At 37.4% G+C, this 16,718-nt stretch overlaps 2 protein-coding genes across 2 annotated transcripts; both read left to right on the top strand.

The window, feature by feature from the left end:
• Positions 1-7,426: 7,426 nt before the first annotated feature.
• LOC125859254 (putative F-box protein At1g49610) lies at positions 7,427-11,107 on the top strand. The gene is made up of 5 exons (XM_049538952.1): positions 7,427-8,557; positions 8,844-9,008; positions 9,292-9,557; positions 10,446-10,518; positions 11,012-11,107. Exons 1-5 carry the CDS (start codon positions 7,427-7,429, stop codon positions 11,105-11,107), a joined length of 1,731 nt encoding a protein of 576 aa, XP_049394909.1.
• A 3,109-nt stretch (positions 11,108-14,216) lies between these two features.
• LOC125859253 (F-box/LRR-repeat protein At5g02910-like) lies at positions 14,217-15,942 on the top strand. The gene is made up of 3 exons (XM_049538951.1): positions 14,217-15,161; positions 15,292-15,456; positions 15,568-15,942. Exons 1-3 carry the CDS (start codon positions 14,217-14,219, stop codon positions 15,940-15,942), a joined length of 1,485 nt encoding a protein of 494 aa, XP_049394908.1.
• The last annotated feature ends 776 nt before the right edge of the window (positions 15,943-16,718 follow it).

Raw genomic sequence — 16,718 nt, 5'->3', positions numbered from 1 at the left:
CAGGGTAATGAGGGCAATAAAGCACAGTCTTCTTCAGTTGTTCCCCTAGATAGGACGACACCTAGGGGAGCTACTTCTAGTACCGACGGAGGAGCAAACCACCTTTATGCAATCACCAGTCGCCACGAGCAAGAGAATTCTCCAAATGTTGTCACTGGTATGATCAAAGTCTTTGCTTTCGATGTATATGCTTTGCTAGACCCAGGAGCAAGTTTATCTTTTGTAACTCTTTATGTTGCAAATAAGTTTGATGTTCTTCCGGAGAGACTTTGTGAACCCTTTTGTGTTTCTACACCTATTGGGGAGTCTATTCTAGCGGAAAGAGTTTATCGTGATTGTCCTGTTTCCATCAATCACTAGAGCACCATGGCTGATTTGGTTGAGTTAGACATGGTAGATTTCGATGTCATTCTAGGTATGGATTGACTTCATGCTAGTTATGTATCGATAGATTGTAGAACTCGAGTGGTTAAGTTTCAGTTTCCGAATGAGCCAGTCTTAGAGTGGAGTAGTAGTTCAGCAGTGCCTAAGGGTCGTTTCATTTCGTACCTTAAGGCAAGAAAGTTAGTTTCGAAGGGTTGTGTCTATCACTTAGTCCGAGTTCATGACTCTAGTGTTGAGATACCTCATTTTCAGTCAGTTCCTGTTGTAAGAGAATTTCCAAAAGTGTTTCCCAATGATCTACCCGGAATTCCTCCTGAGAGAGAAATAGATTTCGGCATAGATCTCATTCCAGATATTTGTCCTATCTCTATTCTGCCATATAGAATGGCACCAGCAGAGTTGAAAGAGTTGAAAGAGCAGTTGAAAGATCTCTTAGAAAAAGGTTTCATTCGACTGAGTGTCTCACCTTGGGGTGCTCCGGTCTTGTTTGTGAGAAAGAAAGATGGTTCCCTTAGGATGTGTATAGATTACCGCCAATTGAATAAGGTTGCCATCAAGAATAAGTACCCTCTTCCGAGGATTAATGATCTTTTCGATCAGCTTCAGGGTGCCACCTGTTTTTCAAAGATTGACCTCAGAACAGGCTATCACCAGTTAAGAGTAAGAGAATGTGATGTTCCAAAGACAGCTTTCAGAACCAGATATGGTCATTATGAGTTTGTAGTCATGTCATTTGGTTTGACCAATGCACCGACAGCTTTCATGGACTTGATGAATAGAGTCTTCAAACCTTATTTAGATACGTTTGTTATCGTTTTCATTGATGACATACTAGTCTATTCAAGGAACGAAGAAGATCATGCTAATCACCTCAGAACAGTTCTTCAGACTTTGAAAGACAAAGAGTTGTATGCCAAGTTCTCTAAGTGTGAGTTTTGGCTCAAGTCTGTGGCATTCCTAGGCCACATTGTGTCCGGTGACGGAATCAAAGTAGATACTCGAAAGATTGAGGCAGTGCAGAATTGGCCTAAACCCACATCTCCAACTGAAATTAGGAGTTTCTTGGGTTTAGCTGGCTATTATAGAAGGTTTGTTGAGGGGTTCTCGTCTATTGCATCTCCTTTTACAAAGTTGACTCAGAAAACAGTGAAATTTCAATGGTCTGAAGCTTGTGAGAAAAGCTTTCAGGAATTGAAAAAGAGATTGATTACAGCTCCAGTATTGACGTTACCAGAAGGTACTCAAGGTCTTGTGGTGTATTGCGATGCATCTAGAATTGGTTTGGGTTGTGTCTTAATGCAGAATGGCAAGGTTATAACTTATGCCTCCAGACAATTGAAGGTTCATGAGAAGAACTACCCAACCCATGACTTAGAGTTAGCGGCTGTAGTGTTCACTTTGAAGATATGGCGTCATTACTTGTATGGTGTGCATGTCGACATATTCACTGATCACAAGAGCCTTCAATATGTGCTTACTCAGAAGGAACTTAATCTCAGACAGAGGAGGTGGTTAGAGTTACTCAAGGACTATGACCTGAGTATTCTTTACCACCCAGGTAAGGCTAATGTTGTTGCTGATTCCTTGAGCAGGTTGTCTATGGGTAGCACCGCCCATATTGAAGAAGGAAGGAGAGGGTTAGCAAAAGATGTGCACAGACTGGCATGCCTGGGAGTCAAACTTACAGATTCCGCAGAAGGAGGAATATAAGTGACGAGCAAGGCCGAGTCATCACTAGTGTCAGAAGTGAAAGAGAAGCAAGATCAAGATCCCATTTTGCTTGAGTTGAAAGCAAATGTCCAAAAGCAAAGAGTATTAGCTTTTGAACAAGGGGGAGATGGTGCATTGAGATATCAAGGTAGATTGTGTGTACCTATGGTAGATGGACTCCAAGAAAGGATTATCCATTCATCCGGGTTCCACAAAGATGTACCGTGACTTGAGAGAAGTTTATTGGTGGAATGGCATGAAGAAGGACATTGCAGAGTTTGTGGCTAAGTGTCCAAATTGCCGGCAAGTGAAAGTTGAGCACCAAAGGCCCAGTGGTTTGGCTCAGAGGATAGAGCTTCCGGAATGGAAGTGGGAGATGATCAATATGGATTTCATCACAGGATTGCCAAGGTCGCGCAGACAACATGATTCCATTTGGGTGATTGTCGACAAAATGACAAAGTCAGCGCATTTTCTACCGGTAAAGACTACCAATACAGCAAAAGATTATGCCAAGTTATATGTTCAAGAAATAGTGAGACTTCATGGAGTTCCAATATCCATTATTTCAGATAGAGGTGCACAGTTCACTGCACAGTTCTGGAAATCTTTTCAGAAGGGCTTGGGTTTCAAGGTGAACTTAAGTACTGCCTTTCATCCTCAGACTGATGGGCAAGCAGAGCGCACTATTCAGACTCTAGAAGATATGTTGAGAGCTTGTGTGATCGATTTCAAAGGCAATTGGGATGATCACCTACCTCTCATCGAGTTTGCCTACAATAACAGGTATCACTCTAGCATCCAGATGGCTCCTTACGAAGCTCTTTATGGGAGAAGATGTAGATCTCCTATTGGATGGTTTGAAGTTGGTGAAGCACAGTTGATAGGACCAGATTTAGTTCACCAAGTTATGGAGAAAGTGAAAGTGATTCAAGAGAGGTTGAAAACGGCACAAAGTCGTCAGAAATCCTACACTTATGTCAGGAGAAGGGCGTTAGAATTTGAAGTAGATGATGATTAGGTGTATTTAAAAGTTTCGCCCATGAAGGGGGTTATGAGGTTTGGTAAGAAGGGGAAACTTAGTCCCCGGTATATTGGACCTTACCGCATAGCCAAGAGGATTGGTAATGTTGCTTATGAGTTGGAGTTACCACAGGAACTAGAAGCGGTTCATCCGGTATTTCATATCTCCATGTTGAAGAAGTGCATAGGCGATCCTTCATTGATCCTACCGACTGGAAGTATTAAGATCAAGGATAACTTATCTTATGAGGAAGTGCCTGTTCAGATTTTAGATCGTCATGTTTGTAGGTTGAGAACGAAAGATGTAGCCTCAGTCAAGGTCCTGTGGAAGAACCAATTTGTTGAAGAAGCTACTTGGGAAGCCGAAGAGGAGATGAAGAAGAGATATCCACATCTCTTTGAATTCGGAGGAAATGTAGATTAAGGTATCAATTTCCTTCTTAGTGCTCTTTTAATTATAATGAGCATGTTGTGGTTGTTGTTGTGTTTGCATGATTACTTGATTGGGTGTTTAAGTATGATGTTTCACCCTTAGCCTAGTAAGAGTAACCTCATTCGAGGACGAATGTTCCCAAGGGGGAGATATTGTAACATCTGACAATTTGAAATAGCTAAGAAGAGGCTTGGATTTTGAAAGTTTTCATTTTTGGAAAGGATTTGAAAATCTGGAATTTGGCAAGTGTGGAAATCAGTGAGTTTTTTGCCAACTTTGAGCTGTTATAAATCCTAGCTCAGGATGATTTAGGAGTACTTCCAGTTATGGTTGTGAAGCTTGTGGAATGATCTTTCCAACGCCACTGAGTTTGCTCGATTCCGAGTTCGTATGACTGATATATTCCCTTTGAAAGTTAGGCAGTTGACAAGGAATCCGTCCGGAAATTTAAGGGCATTTTAGTCTTTTCCCTAGCCAATTCTTTTGGGATTATATTGTTGTATAGGGCTGATATTTGGATCATTTTTATCCCATTTTAAAAGAGTAAAAGCTAGGGCTTGAGAAGAAGAAGAGAAGAAGAAGAGAAGAAGGAGAAAAAGAAGAGGAGATCAACAAGTTTCCGTCAAAGATCAACATGGATTTTCATCGGGGGTGATCCCTTTCAAGGTATGTGAGTTCTTTGTGTGGGTTAATCCTTTCCCCCACACACCAAGCTCATTTTATGATTTGAGAAAAAGATTGGAATTGTTGTTAAAGTGGTTAGTTGTTGTTGATGTTGTTAGTTGTGTTGTTGAAGTTGTTGTTGGTTGTGAGACATGATTGGGTTGTGTTTTGAGTTGTAATCCATGGTATGTTGAGGGATATGATGATCCTTAGTGTTTGGGGTTAGATCCTTTGAAGTAAGGATGGATTAGAGTTGAAGAAAGAGGGGTGAAAAGTCGAGTTTTCTGGGGAAGGAATTGGCGCGTCGCGCCTGTCATCGCGCCCCAAGACGGGTTCTGAAGCCCAGCCCTTGGGGTGGCGCGCCACTTAGAGCGCCAGTAGGCCTTCTCTGAAGTTTTTGGCCTGGCGCTCCGCGCCTCTCAAAGCGCCAAGAGCGCCAAGCTTTCCCATTCTTTCCATGCTTTCTCATGTATGTTCCTAGGTGTTATACCTATGTTCCCTAGTTGTTTCCAACACCCCAAAGTGTTTCTAAACATCCTGAACTCATCTATAAATATGCGATTATATGTCTTGAATCCATAATCCAATTCAACGCGAGTTAGGATCAAAGTTAAGGGAAGTTAGAGTCAAGTCAAGCAAAGTCAAGGAGTTAGTTCAAGTAAGTTTTCAAGTTGTTCGAGAGTCTTTATTGAACGTTTTCACTTCATTCTAAGGCTCAAGTTGCAAGTCAAGTAAAGAGTAAAGAGTCAAGAGTTCCAAGTTGAGTCATTTCTCAAAGATTATTAGAGAACTATGTATTCCCAAAGAAGTTTTAAAGAAATGTTTCTATATTTAAACAAGGTTGGAAACTGAGATTTCCAAAGGAGCCTTCGGGCTAGTTTTTGAGTAATTATCTCATATCAGCAGGAAGAAATATGTTTTAAAAACATAAGAGCCAGTACATTTTTGGGAGTAGTATCGAGCACCGAATTGGGGGAGCGTTCAAAGAACCCACAACCCCCATAGAACCATGTTTGCCACCATGGGTAGAAAAGGATCATACTTTTTAGATGAACCCTTTTACAAATAGACTAGTGGATCCATTAGGCATTTCAGGTCTTATACCTTTGGCCGGGTATAAGATGCTCTGGCAACGTGAGGTCAATCGTTGTGTCATCACTATAGCTCTCATGTGATAGTTGTCGGTTAGAGGAACTCCCACAGCAGTTATTGTATTTTCATACACAAAAGCTATTGTATTTTTATATACATCAGTTCATTGTATTTCTATATACATTTCAGGCTTATTGTATCTTTGTATACGCATAGAGTTTATAGCATGTTTTAAACAGTCTTTCTTTATATCGCACATGTTTTAAATTGCCTTATATTGAAAGAAGTCAGTCAGGTTGAGTTGAGTTGAGCCAGGTAAGCCATTCAGTGTCTTCTAGATTTCCTTCTAGCCTATGTTGCTTAGTTTTCCAGCTCGCATACTCGTACATTCCATGTACTGATGCCAATTGGCCTGCATCTTATGACGATGCAGATATAGGTACCCCAGATCAGCATCCTGCACGTCGTTGATCCAGCCGAGCACTTCAATGTCAGTGGTGAGCCTCGTTGCTTTCCGGAGGACTCAATTATTTTGTGTACTTAGTTTTGTTCTATTAGGATGTTGCGGGGTCTGTCCCAACATCCATCTCAGTATTTTAGAGGCTTCATAGATAGTCAATCAGTTAGTATTGAGTCTCTCATCTATGTATATATGTAAATATTCTATTTTGAGACTCGAGCTACCTTTTGGCATGTTATGCATCAGTTGGTTGTTTTATAACCTTTCATTGCATTGAGTTGTACTGTTGAGTTAAGTTTCCGCTGAGTTAAGAAAGCCAGGACAAGGGTTCGCCTGGGGCCATCAATGGTCTCTGGGTGCCAGTCCCGCCCAGGGTGTAGGCTTGGGGCGTGACAATAATGACCATCTATCCTAACATTTATGAAATAACTATCATAACTTATAAAGGATAGAAAAATAATAAAAGAAAAATAAAGATAAAACCTGATTTTTACCCACATTGATTAATCATATTCTATTTGTCAGCAATGATTCCATGCAAGTCACTTTTCTTGCTAATTATTTTTCTTATTTCCCAATTTCAATCATATTCCAATATCCCTCAGAAGACATTGAATTTCAACGAGAAACTAAACTCATGTTCAAATATTGTTAGGAGACAACATCTATTCATTTACTTCTTCTCATAGTTATATAAAATCAAGAATATAGAAAAAAAAATTAAAGTGCATATCTTAACATTTATGCACAAAATAACTTTTTTTTTTGAAAAGAAAATTGAAGGGATGCAATGTTTCAATGTACTTGGGAAGAAAATAAAAATAATTTTACCCATCCAAGGAAAACTTACTACATAAAATATACTCAAACATATTAAAGTAGTACTAATTCATCCCAAATCTCTTTTATCATATGATAAAATAATTCTCTTTTTCTTCTTTTTTTTTCCAACAAAAAGAACACATAAAATAAAAGTAATTTCCTTACCACAGAAAATACCATCAATAATAAATTTCTTAAGCTTGTTGTTATCTCCTGTATTCATATTAGAAAACCAGAAATAATAAAAGATGAAAAGAAAAAAACAAAGAACTATCCGAGTCCATAAAATCCACTGTGTGTCCTTAAGAAATTTAATCCCCTCAAGTATCCGAGGTTGTAGATTAAATTCTCCCAAGATAAAATGGATTAACCATTAAAGAAGTAGTGGTACCTCAAACTTCGATAATTTCAAAGAACTCAAAATGACAGCAACGAATCACACACACAGACACGATCGATCGATTTTGTTTAGTAAGAAATGTATGCAAAAGAAGGGAAAAATTCGATGTAGAAAAATGAGAGAAAGCATCTCTATTTATAGCCAACAAAGGGTAAAGGTCACAACTCTTTGGAAAAAAGACAACCTTTTAGAAAGGTTACAACACTTTGAAAAAGGCACAACCTTTCAAATGGTCACAACCCTTTAGAAATGACACAACCTTTCATAAAGGTCACAACCCTTCGACATAGTCACAACCCTTTATTTTCTGCTCACACCTTTAAAACCCAACACATATATTGTTCAGGATGTTTCTTTCTTTCCCAATGCTGAATCCTATATATTTAATTGCATTTCAGTTATCACTTTGTACTGTTCTTTATGCTTATTTATAAGTGGAATGCCTATCCAACTTGGAGAAGAATTGCTTAACAAGCTAACGCCCCTTGAAGGATCGCTGCCTGAAGAAACCCTATTCATCTCTCTCTGTTGCCCACCACCAACCCCAAAAATGTTGAGAAATTCGAAGAAGCGAAAGGTGAATTTGAGAAAATCGAAGAAGCAAAAGGTAACAGAGGAAGAAGCACCAATCAATAAGTTGCCAGATGCAGTCCTCGTAAAAATTCTCTCACTTCTGCCAACAGAGGAAGCATTCAGAACTTGTGTTATCTCTAAAAAGTGGCAAACTCTCTCAACTTTAATTTATAGCTTCAATTTCAATTGTTCAGAATACCAGGAAAGAGAAGATTTATCATTTATTCATAATGCATTAGAACATTCCCGCTCTTCCAAAATCGAAAAGTTCGAACTCGACTTAACTGAATGCATGGACTTGTGTCAATTAGACTACAATTTGAAGTTTGATTTTGATTTCCTAGTCAATCGTTGTTGTAGATTTGCTATTAAGAGAAATGTGGAAAATCTTGTATTGGGTTTTTATAGTCCTGAAGAGTGCCCATTGCCTGAATCTCTCTACACCTGTTCGTCATTGATAACTTTAGATGTTACGCTATGTTGTGGCTTTATTAATGATGCGGTCATTTCGTGGAACTCTCTAAAGAGCATAACATTGGGGTATGTGGTGTTTACCGATGAGGACATGGTGAAATTACTGTCAGGCTGTCCTTCATTGGAAACAATGGAATTATATAGGTATGACGGTTTCCGTCGCGTGGAAATTAATTCATCAACATTAAAGACACTGAAGCTGATAGATTATGGGATTCCTGGAGTTGGATATGAATTAGATGGGGTTTCTGGAGTTAGAGATGAATTAGAAATTATTGCCCCGTATCTTCAGAATTTGGAAATATCAGGAGATTTTCTTGATGTCAAGTGTAAACTTGTTGATGTCTCTTCTCTAGTTAATGCTAAGATTAATTACAACAATAAATGTATCAATCACATCCCAAATGTTAATGAAGAACACAACTGCCGTGACTATCATCAAGTATTATATTCCCTCATCCAAGAAAATCTTCAAAAGTTATGTTATGCAACTGAGCTAACAATTGGAAATTGGTTCACACAGGTTTGTCTTTAACTCGAAACTCCTTACTCCTTTTTTGGTTAATCTTAAGCAGATAGTTGTAGAATGTAAACATTATAGAATTAATTACAGAAACTTGTGGCACATTCTCCTGTCTAGTTTTTAAACTAAGGTTCTTTATTCATACCGGAAAAGATATGTCCTGAAACGAGGTTTTAGACAATTAGATTTGTCAAAGTATGTACTATCTGTCTGTTGTGAAATACTTCCCTGTTATTGTTACTGCTTTCTCCGTTATTTACTAATTTCGTTGGAATTATTGCACCAGGTCATGTGCATGTTGCAGTTCAAACGGATTCCCGTTTCAGATTTTTACTGCAAATATCTAACCCTGCAGTTGCATATGAAAAAGTTTAATTTGTATGGAGTAGCTGGTTTTTTGAGAGCCTCGCCTCATGTGGAAACACTCAACATAGACATGCAAACTATGGAGGTAACTTCCTAGAACTTATCTCTTCTTTTTACATGTATTCAATTTCTTGAAGTTTTAATACCCCTCCACTTTGCTTCCGAAGAAGAATGCAAACATTTCTTAATTATCAGCAAGAAGCTTTGCTTATGTCACTGTAAAGCTTCACATTACCATAGTAAGTATTGTTGCTTTCTTTGTGGCAAATGAGTTCTGAAATGAGAATCTATAGAATCATATTTTTTCAGAGTTGTGCAATTTCATTTAAGCTGACTTGCATTCGGTCCTGATTATACTTTGTCTCCAGTTAGATGATATTTGCAACTATGTTGACAATTCACGCTGCAACTCTGAGTTACGTGATTTGGCCAAAGGAGATAATATGGATTTGCAGAATTGTGTTTCAAGCCTTGAGTTTCACAACCTCAAGAATGTTAAGATTGTCATCTCATCGAAGCTATGCTTGAAGTATCATGTCAAATGGGGCTTTAAGAAGCTATTCAAACTTTCAAAATTTCTGTTAATCAATGCATCCGTTTTGGAGAAGTTCATTATCATATCAAAGAGAAGCAGGTATGAGACATGTTCAGGGAACTGTCTATCCAAATATTTATTTCTATTGGCTTTCAAATTGTTAGATTGTCCAAGATCGTCCACCAATTCTGTGATTATATTCCAGGAGTGAGTTTTTCATGACTTCATTACTGGTAGTTTCCTGTCTCAAGATACTAGAAACGTCGCCTTATATTAAGTTTGTAACTAATTACTAGTTTTACTATTGGATTTACCCTTGTGGCATACCAAATGTTATGGTATATTGGTTTCTTATGAAGCTTTTTCTTTTTGTTATATTGATGTTGAGATTCTCTTGTGACTCTTGTTTTCCTGGATCTATTAAGATGAGCGATTTGCAAGTCACATTCTTTTATGATAATTAGCCGCATGAAATGTTATGCTCTGCAACCTTTTCTTTGTCAGTAGCATCAAGGTCTGTGATTGTGCTATTAAATATTTTTACTTGAAGTCAAAGTCATATGATTATATCTATCTTTTTCTTCGGGCATATGTTAGTTGGCTGGGATAGCTTACAAAACGTTGTGACGAAATTTTTGGAACAACAGCTCTCTTGATAGATGTTGTGCGAAAAAGTTTTATCTAGAAATGGCAGTGTGTGATACTTTTTCCATTTTAGGGATCACATACAAAGTTCAAAAAGGAGGCACTGCAACTTTAATACTAATTCAAACAGTTAGGTAGTAAACCTCAGTAGTGGTCATCCATTGAACATATGGAAATTTCATATTGAAGAGGTTTTCATTAAAATAAATGATGTTCTTAATTCATTGATAGGACCATTTCTGTACTGAATACTTCTGCTATAAAAACATTGTTTATTACTATCTTTGTGCAAGACAAGTTCCATAAGTAGCCGTAGGTATGCACTTATTCCTCTGTTTCCAGTTTTATCGGCTCTGCAGCGACTTCATTTATTCCTCTGTTCCAGTTTTATCGGCTTTGCAGCGACTTTGAGTATGTATGTTTGGCCAAAGGATATAACTATTGATTTGCTACATTGGATTTCAAGTTTTGTATTTCCTGGCCTCTTTCTATTTTGTTTTTTTCTGGTTTTAAAGAACCTATTTCCGATACCCATTGAGCTAACTAATAAAACAACCTAGCTAGTGCACTAACTCAAACCTATTTCTTGCACGAAATGTCCTCCTAACATAGTAGCACTCCTACTAAGAAATGGAAGAGCAAAGTTCTTTCTGTCACCTGCCCTCTGCTACACATCTCTTTCGTTCGCCCTAGACCCACCCACCAAATGGAACTCTGCCCTTTTTGTTGGGTTAGAGCGAGTATGAAGTCAGGGAGGAAGAAGAAGAGAGGGAAGAAATAATATACTAATATTACCTATCCCAGCTCTCAGAAATGGAGAAGGAATAAAAAATCTAGTGAAAGAAGAATAAGATAAGCTAACACAAAAAAGTCGATTTGATTGACAATATTTCTCAATAAATATGCAGATTTATGTAGCCGAGTCACGTGGGCTTCTTCTTATACTCCCTTACCGGAAGATAAAGGGAACTTATCCTCTTACAAAGAGACAAAGTAGTAGCTGACATACGAATAGCTGGCAAAGGAAGAGCTTCCGCTAAGATTCTGACTTATTTGGAAACTAGATTTGCTGCCCCTAATCCAGGCTGTTAGGGCAAACGAAAGTAGATATGACACCAGATAGCGCTTGTAGCACCCTTTTCAGGTGATATAAAAGAAACAATCATGGATTCCTGCGAGAATATAAAAGAAACAACAGTTGTAGACCAACAACAAACCATGGATTCCGGTGAAAAGATAGAAGAAACAATAACGGTAGACTGATCAAATAGTTGCATGAAGCTCTTTTTCTTCACATTCTCTCTCTTATGTCAACATGATCAGATATCCATAACAAGTGCTCTCTCAAACAGGTAGAGTTATCTTTGAAATGCTCTTGATACCTTCTCTTTTAGTACTGATTATGGCTTAGGTAATATTTTTTCTTCAATCAGTTTTTCCTTCTCAAAAAATAAAAAATAAATATCTGTTTCTCCCCCAAATTAAAAAATTTCAACTTGACAACATTGGTCAAGGGACAATGTGAAACTCAGGTCAGTTTCTGAAGAAGAATGTTTATACACATTCATTTGATAATACTAATTTTGAGATTTTGATGTTATGTGGCTATAACATGAAAGTCTCCGAATAGTATAAAATTGAAGTGGATGACGTTATCTAAGGACCATATTGTGAATTTATTGTTGGGCTGTTCATCATTAGAAACTATGGAATAATCACATTTTAAGGATTTTAGTCGCTTTTAAATTACGTCTTCGAAATTGAAGAGGAATTTGATATCATACAATGATGATGAAGAAATTGTTCATTCAGTGGAAATTATTGCCTGCTATCTTCATCATTTGGAGATTTGAGGAAGTCATCATGTTCTTAAGTATAGGCTTGTAGACATGCCATCTGTGGTTGATGCTAAGCATACGTTCAACATTATATGAATCAAAGACAAAGGTGAATGGAATGTCTACCAACAAATATTGGATGTGTTTGATACATATAATGTTGAACGTAAGCTTCGTTTTAATCATAGAGGACACTTCTCCAAGCCTACACTTGACACTAAGAAGACTTGTGATCAATTTTTAATCATCATTATATGATATCAAATTCAATCTTTTCAATTTTGAAGACCTAATTTCCGAAGTGACTAAAACCCTTAAAACATGATAATTCCATAGCTTCTGATGCAGGAAAGCCCAATAATAAGTTCATACCCTTAAAACATGATAATTCCATAGCTTCTAATGCAGGAAAGCCCAATAATAAGTTCATAATATGATCATTGGATAACACTATCCACTTCGATTTTATGCTCTTTATAGACTTCCATGCTATGACCTCATTAGCATCAAAATAACAAAATCCTAAAACTAGTGACATCATCGATGAACAGGTGTATAAATATTCAGGCAATGCACAAACCTCTTCTTCAAAAGCTAACCAGAGTTGCATATTTTCAGCTTGTATGCATCCGGCTTAAGGCTGTCGTGAGTTGGAATTTTATTTTTTTGGAGAAACGAAATGACCTAATACATAGGATATGTATCTTTCATGGTAACTAGAGGTACTAAAAGAGAATGTATCAAGTAAATTCCAGAGATAACACCACCTTTTTGAGAGACCACTTGTTCTGAGTCTCTGAGCAGTCGGTGTAAGAGAGAAAATGTGAATGAGAAGAGCTTCCGACAATTGACTGATTCGGTCTACAACTATTGTTTCTTCTATCTTTTCACCAGAATTCATAGTTGGTTACACTTTGATGGTATATGCTAATCAATTAGCACAGCAAATCTAATATATGCTTTAATAAATGGCAAAATCAGAAGTGTTGTTTGTGGTTTTGTTTAGAAATGGCAACTTAATAATATACATCATTTTTACCGAACTCTAATATATCCATATTTAGGTGTACCATTTCATGAGTAAATATTTCAATAACGTGTGCCGTTTCATGAGTAGTAGTCCAAACAAAAACGGAGTCGTGCTACGGATATCTAAGACAGGGAAACTAGTACAAATTCAGATAGTACTGAGCAGTTTTCTCTCAAAAGGGAGAAATGTACAACATCTAGATCATAAAATTCGTTATCTTTTCAGATTTGACGGAATGCTGTGAAATGTTTGTACAGACCAGTTGATCATGTGTTTTTTCCATTGCATTCTTCTTTCTCAATTCACCTTTCCTGGAAAGAAATATAATGTTAAATTTTCATAATGACTGATGAATTCAGAGTTTTTTGGCATCAATATAATCATAAGACTTTAATGCTATTGAGAAAGCTGGGTAGGGTAGCAAAACACAACATTTCAAGAAAATATCAATAGCATAACATTTGGTACGCGACAAGGGTACAGTTCATTGAACAACTCTCGCACTTTCTTGTCTTTGATATGATAATGAACTTCTCCAAAACGTTGCACTCTGAAATTTTGAGAAGTTTGTAATAACCATGTTTGAAATGATCCTTCAAACACACCAAGAAGAGTCGACAATCTTAACATTCCTGAGGTCGGGTACCCTTTGTGCCAAATAATTTGACTCAAATTGGCACCAGGAACAAATTGGAGACAGAATATTATCAGGACCAACTGCAGGTTAGCCTAATGGAAATTGATTTCAAAGTAGAATATTGTATCCATGTCTATGTTAAGTGTCTCCGCTCTGCTCCGACCAAATTAAACTTTTTCGTATGCAACTCCTCTCATATCTAAATTAGGACAACCCGAAACACAAGTAATCAATGCATGAATTAACTATTACTAACTAATCTCTTTAAAAAGTAAAATCCTCACTCCATTCATGCTTTCAATGTTGAGCAATGAACTCTTCTGTCTCGAGAAGATTACGACTTTCCAAAAATCGGTGGCAACTCTTCTTCTAAAAATGCGTCTTTTGCTGAAGCAGCGCCTGTTTTTATAAGAGGGACATTTAAGTAATTTAACTTTTAAATTTAAATTCTGAAGATCTTTGACTTTTAAATTTAAATTCTGAAGATCTTTGACTTTTAAGATAGTATATATATGTGTGGTAGGTAATATTGATCTGTCAAAGCATTTTATTGTTGAGATAAACACAAACAAACCAATCAATCAATCTCCCCTCTTTTGCCGAAGGAGATGACAAATCTGAAGAAGCAAAAGGTAACAGAGGAAGAAGCACCACAAGGAATCAGTAAGTTGCCGGATCTACTCCTCCTTCAAATTCTCTCACTTCTCCCAACAAAGGATGCATTCAGAACTTGTCTAGTTTCTCCAACGTGGCGGCGTCTCCCAACTTTAATTGATAGCTTCAATTTCACTTGTTCAACTGACCGGGAAAGAGAAGATTTCTCCTTTATTCAAAATGCATTAGCACATTCCCTCTCTTCCAAAATTATAAAGTTCAAACTCGACTTAACTGACTTGAGTCTATCAGACTGCAGTTTCAGGCCTGAGTATGAAACCCTAATCAGTCGTTGTTTTAGTTTTGCTGTTGAAAGAGAAGTGGAAAATGTTCTGTTGTGGTCTCAGTATAGTAATGGGTGCACATTGCCTGAGTCTCTCTGCACATGTTCATCCTTGATAACTTTAGATGTTAAACATTGTGGCTTTAATAACGCGGTCATATCGTGGAACTCTCTAAAGAGTATAAAGTTGGGGCATTTGATGCTAACCGATGTTGAAATGGTGAAATTATTGTCAGGCTGTCCTGCATTGGAAACAATGGAATTATATAGCTATACTGGTTTCCATCGCCTGGAAATTAATTCCCTAAAATTGAAGACACTTAAGTTGAAAGATTATGTTCGGAGTGATGGAAATGGAGATGACTTAGAAATTCTTGCCCCGTATATTCAGCATTTGGAAATATCAGGAGAAGATCTCAAGTGTAGGCTTGTTGATGCATCTTCGGTAGTGAATGCTAAGCTCATTTACAGCTTTGCCTGTATCAAAGGCATTCCAAGTACTTATGTGGAAGACTGCTGCCGTGACTATCGTCAAGTAGTATATACCCTCGTCCAAGATAATCTTCAAAAGTTATGTTATGCAACTGATCTAACAATTGGAACTTGGTTCACACAGGTTTGTCTTTAACTCGAAAGTCCTTACAATTAGATTTGTCAAAGTACTATCTGTCTGTTGTGAAGTACTTCCCTTTTGTTGTAATTGTTTTCTCCATTATTTACTAGTTTCGTTGGGATTACTGCACCAGGTCATGTGCACATTGCAGTTCAAAGGGTTGCCCATTTCAGAATTGAATTGCAAATATTTAACGCTGATGTTGCATATGACAACGTTTAATATGTACGGAGTAGCTGGTCTTTTGAGAGTCTCGCCACATGTGGAAACAATCAGCATAGAATTGGAATATACGCTGGTAAACTTCCTGGAACTTATCTCTTCTTTTTACATTTTTTCATTTGGTTGAAATGTTTGTCACATTTAATCTGACCTGCATTTGGTCCTGATTATATTTTTTTGTCTCCAGTTAGATGATTTCCCGATCTACAATTTCTGCTGCAACTCTGAGTTACTTGATTTGGCCAAACAAGATAATATGGATTTGCTGAGTGGGGTTTCAAGCGTTGAGTTTCACAACCTCAAGAAGGTTAAGATTGTCATCTCCTCAGATGCGTGCTGGAAAGATCATGTCAAAAGGGGCTTTGAAAAGGTTACCAAACTTTCAGAATATCTGTTATTGAATGCACCGGTTTTGGAGAATTTCGTCATTATCATATCAAAGAGACGAAGGTGCGAGACATGTTCAATGAACTGTCTATCCCAACATTTATCTCTATTGGCCAACAAATTGTTAGGTTGTCCAAGATCGTCCACCAATGTTGCGATTAACTTCCAGGAGTGAGCTTTGCATGAGTTCACTGCTAGTAGTTTCCTGTCTCGAGATATTAGAAATGTTGCCTTATATATTTTGAGTTTTTGATAAACTACTCATGGAATCTTTGTCTTCTCTATGTAGTGTGTAACTAATTACTATTGGAATTACCCTTGTGGTAACCAAATGTTATGGTATCTTGGTTTCTTATGAAACATTTTCTGTATTCACTTTGCTGGCATATGCTAATTAGAATTGTCGTTTGTGGTTTTATTAAGAAATGGCAATCTTTACATGAGAAAACCATTTCATGAGTAATGATCCAAACGAAAAGTGATTCAGTCACTACAGCTTTAGGTCTTGTGGACGACCAAAGGAGCTCTTGGAGTTTCACATCAATTATTCCACATTTCACACTTTTAAGTGCCCACATCGTCAAAGTCTTATGTTTCTCTTCATTCATTTTCATTTCTTCCATTTTTCATTTATAACATTCTCTCTGTTATGCCAACGGGAGTAGATATCTGTTACAAGCATCTGATCAGTCGGTATAAGAGAATGAAGGAAAAGAGCATCTGGCAATCGACTGATTTGGTCTACAGCTTTAGGTCTTGTGGACGACCAAAGGAGCTCTTGGAGTTTTACATTAATTATACCACGTGTTACTCTTTTAAGTGCCCACATCGTCAAAGTCTTACGTTTCTCTTCATTCATTTTCATTTCTTCCATTTGTCATTTATCACTGCTCTCTCCCTCAAATTTCTCCATTTCCCCTTGCTTTTACTTGGCGTGAATAGAAAGTGTAA

The sequence above is a fragment of the Solanum stenotomum genome, chromosome 3 (genome assembly GCF_019186545.1).
Source record: "Solanum stenotomum isolate F172 chromosome 3, ASM1918654v1, whole genome shotgun sequence".
Taxonomy (NCBI): Eukaryota; Viridiplantae; Streptophyta; class Magnoliopsida; order Solanales; family Solanaceae; genus Solanum; species Solanum stenotomum.
The sequence above is the reverse complement of the archived record's forward strand: the minus strand, read 5'-3'. Positions and strand labels throughout refer to the sequence as shown.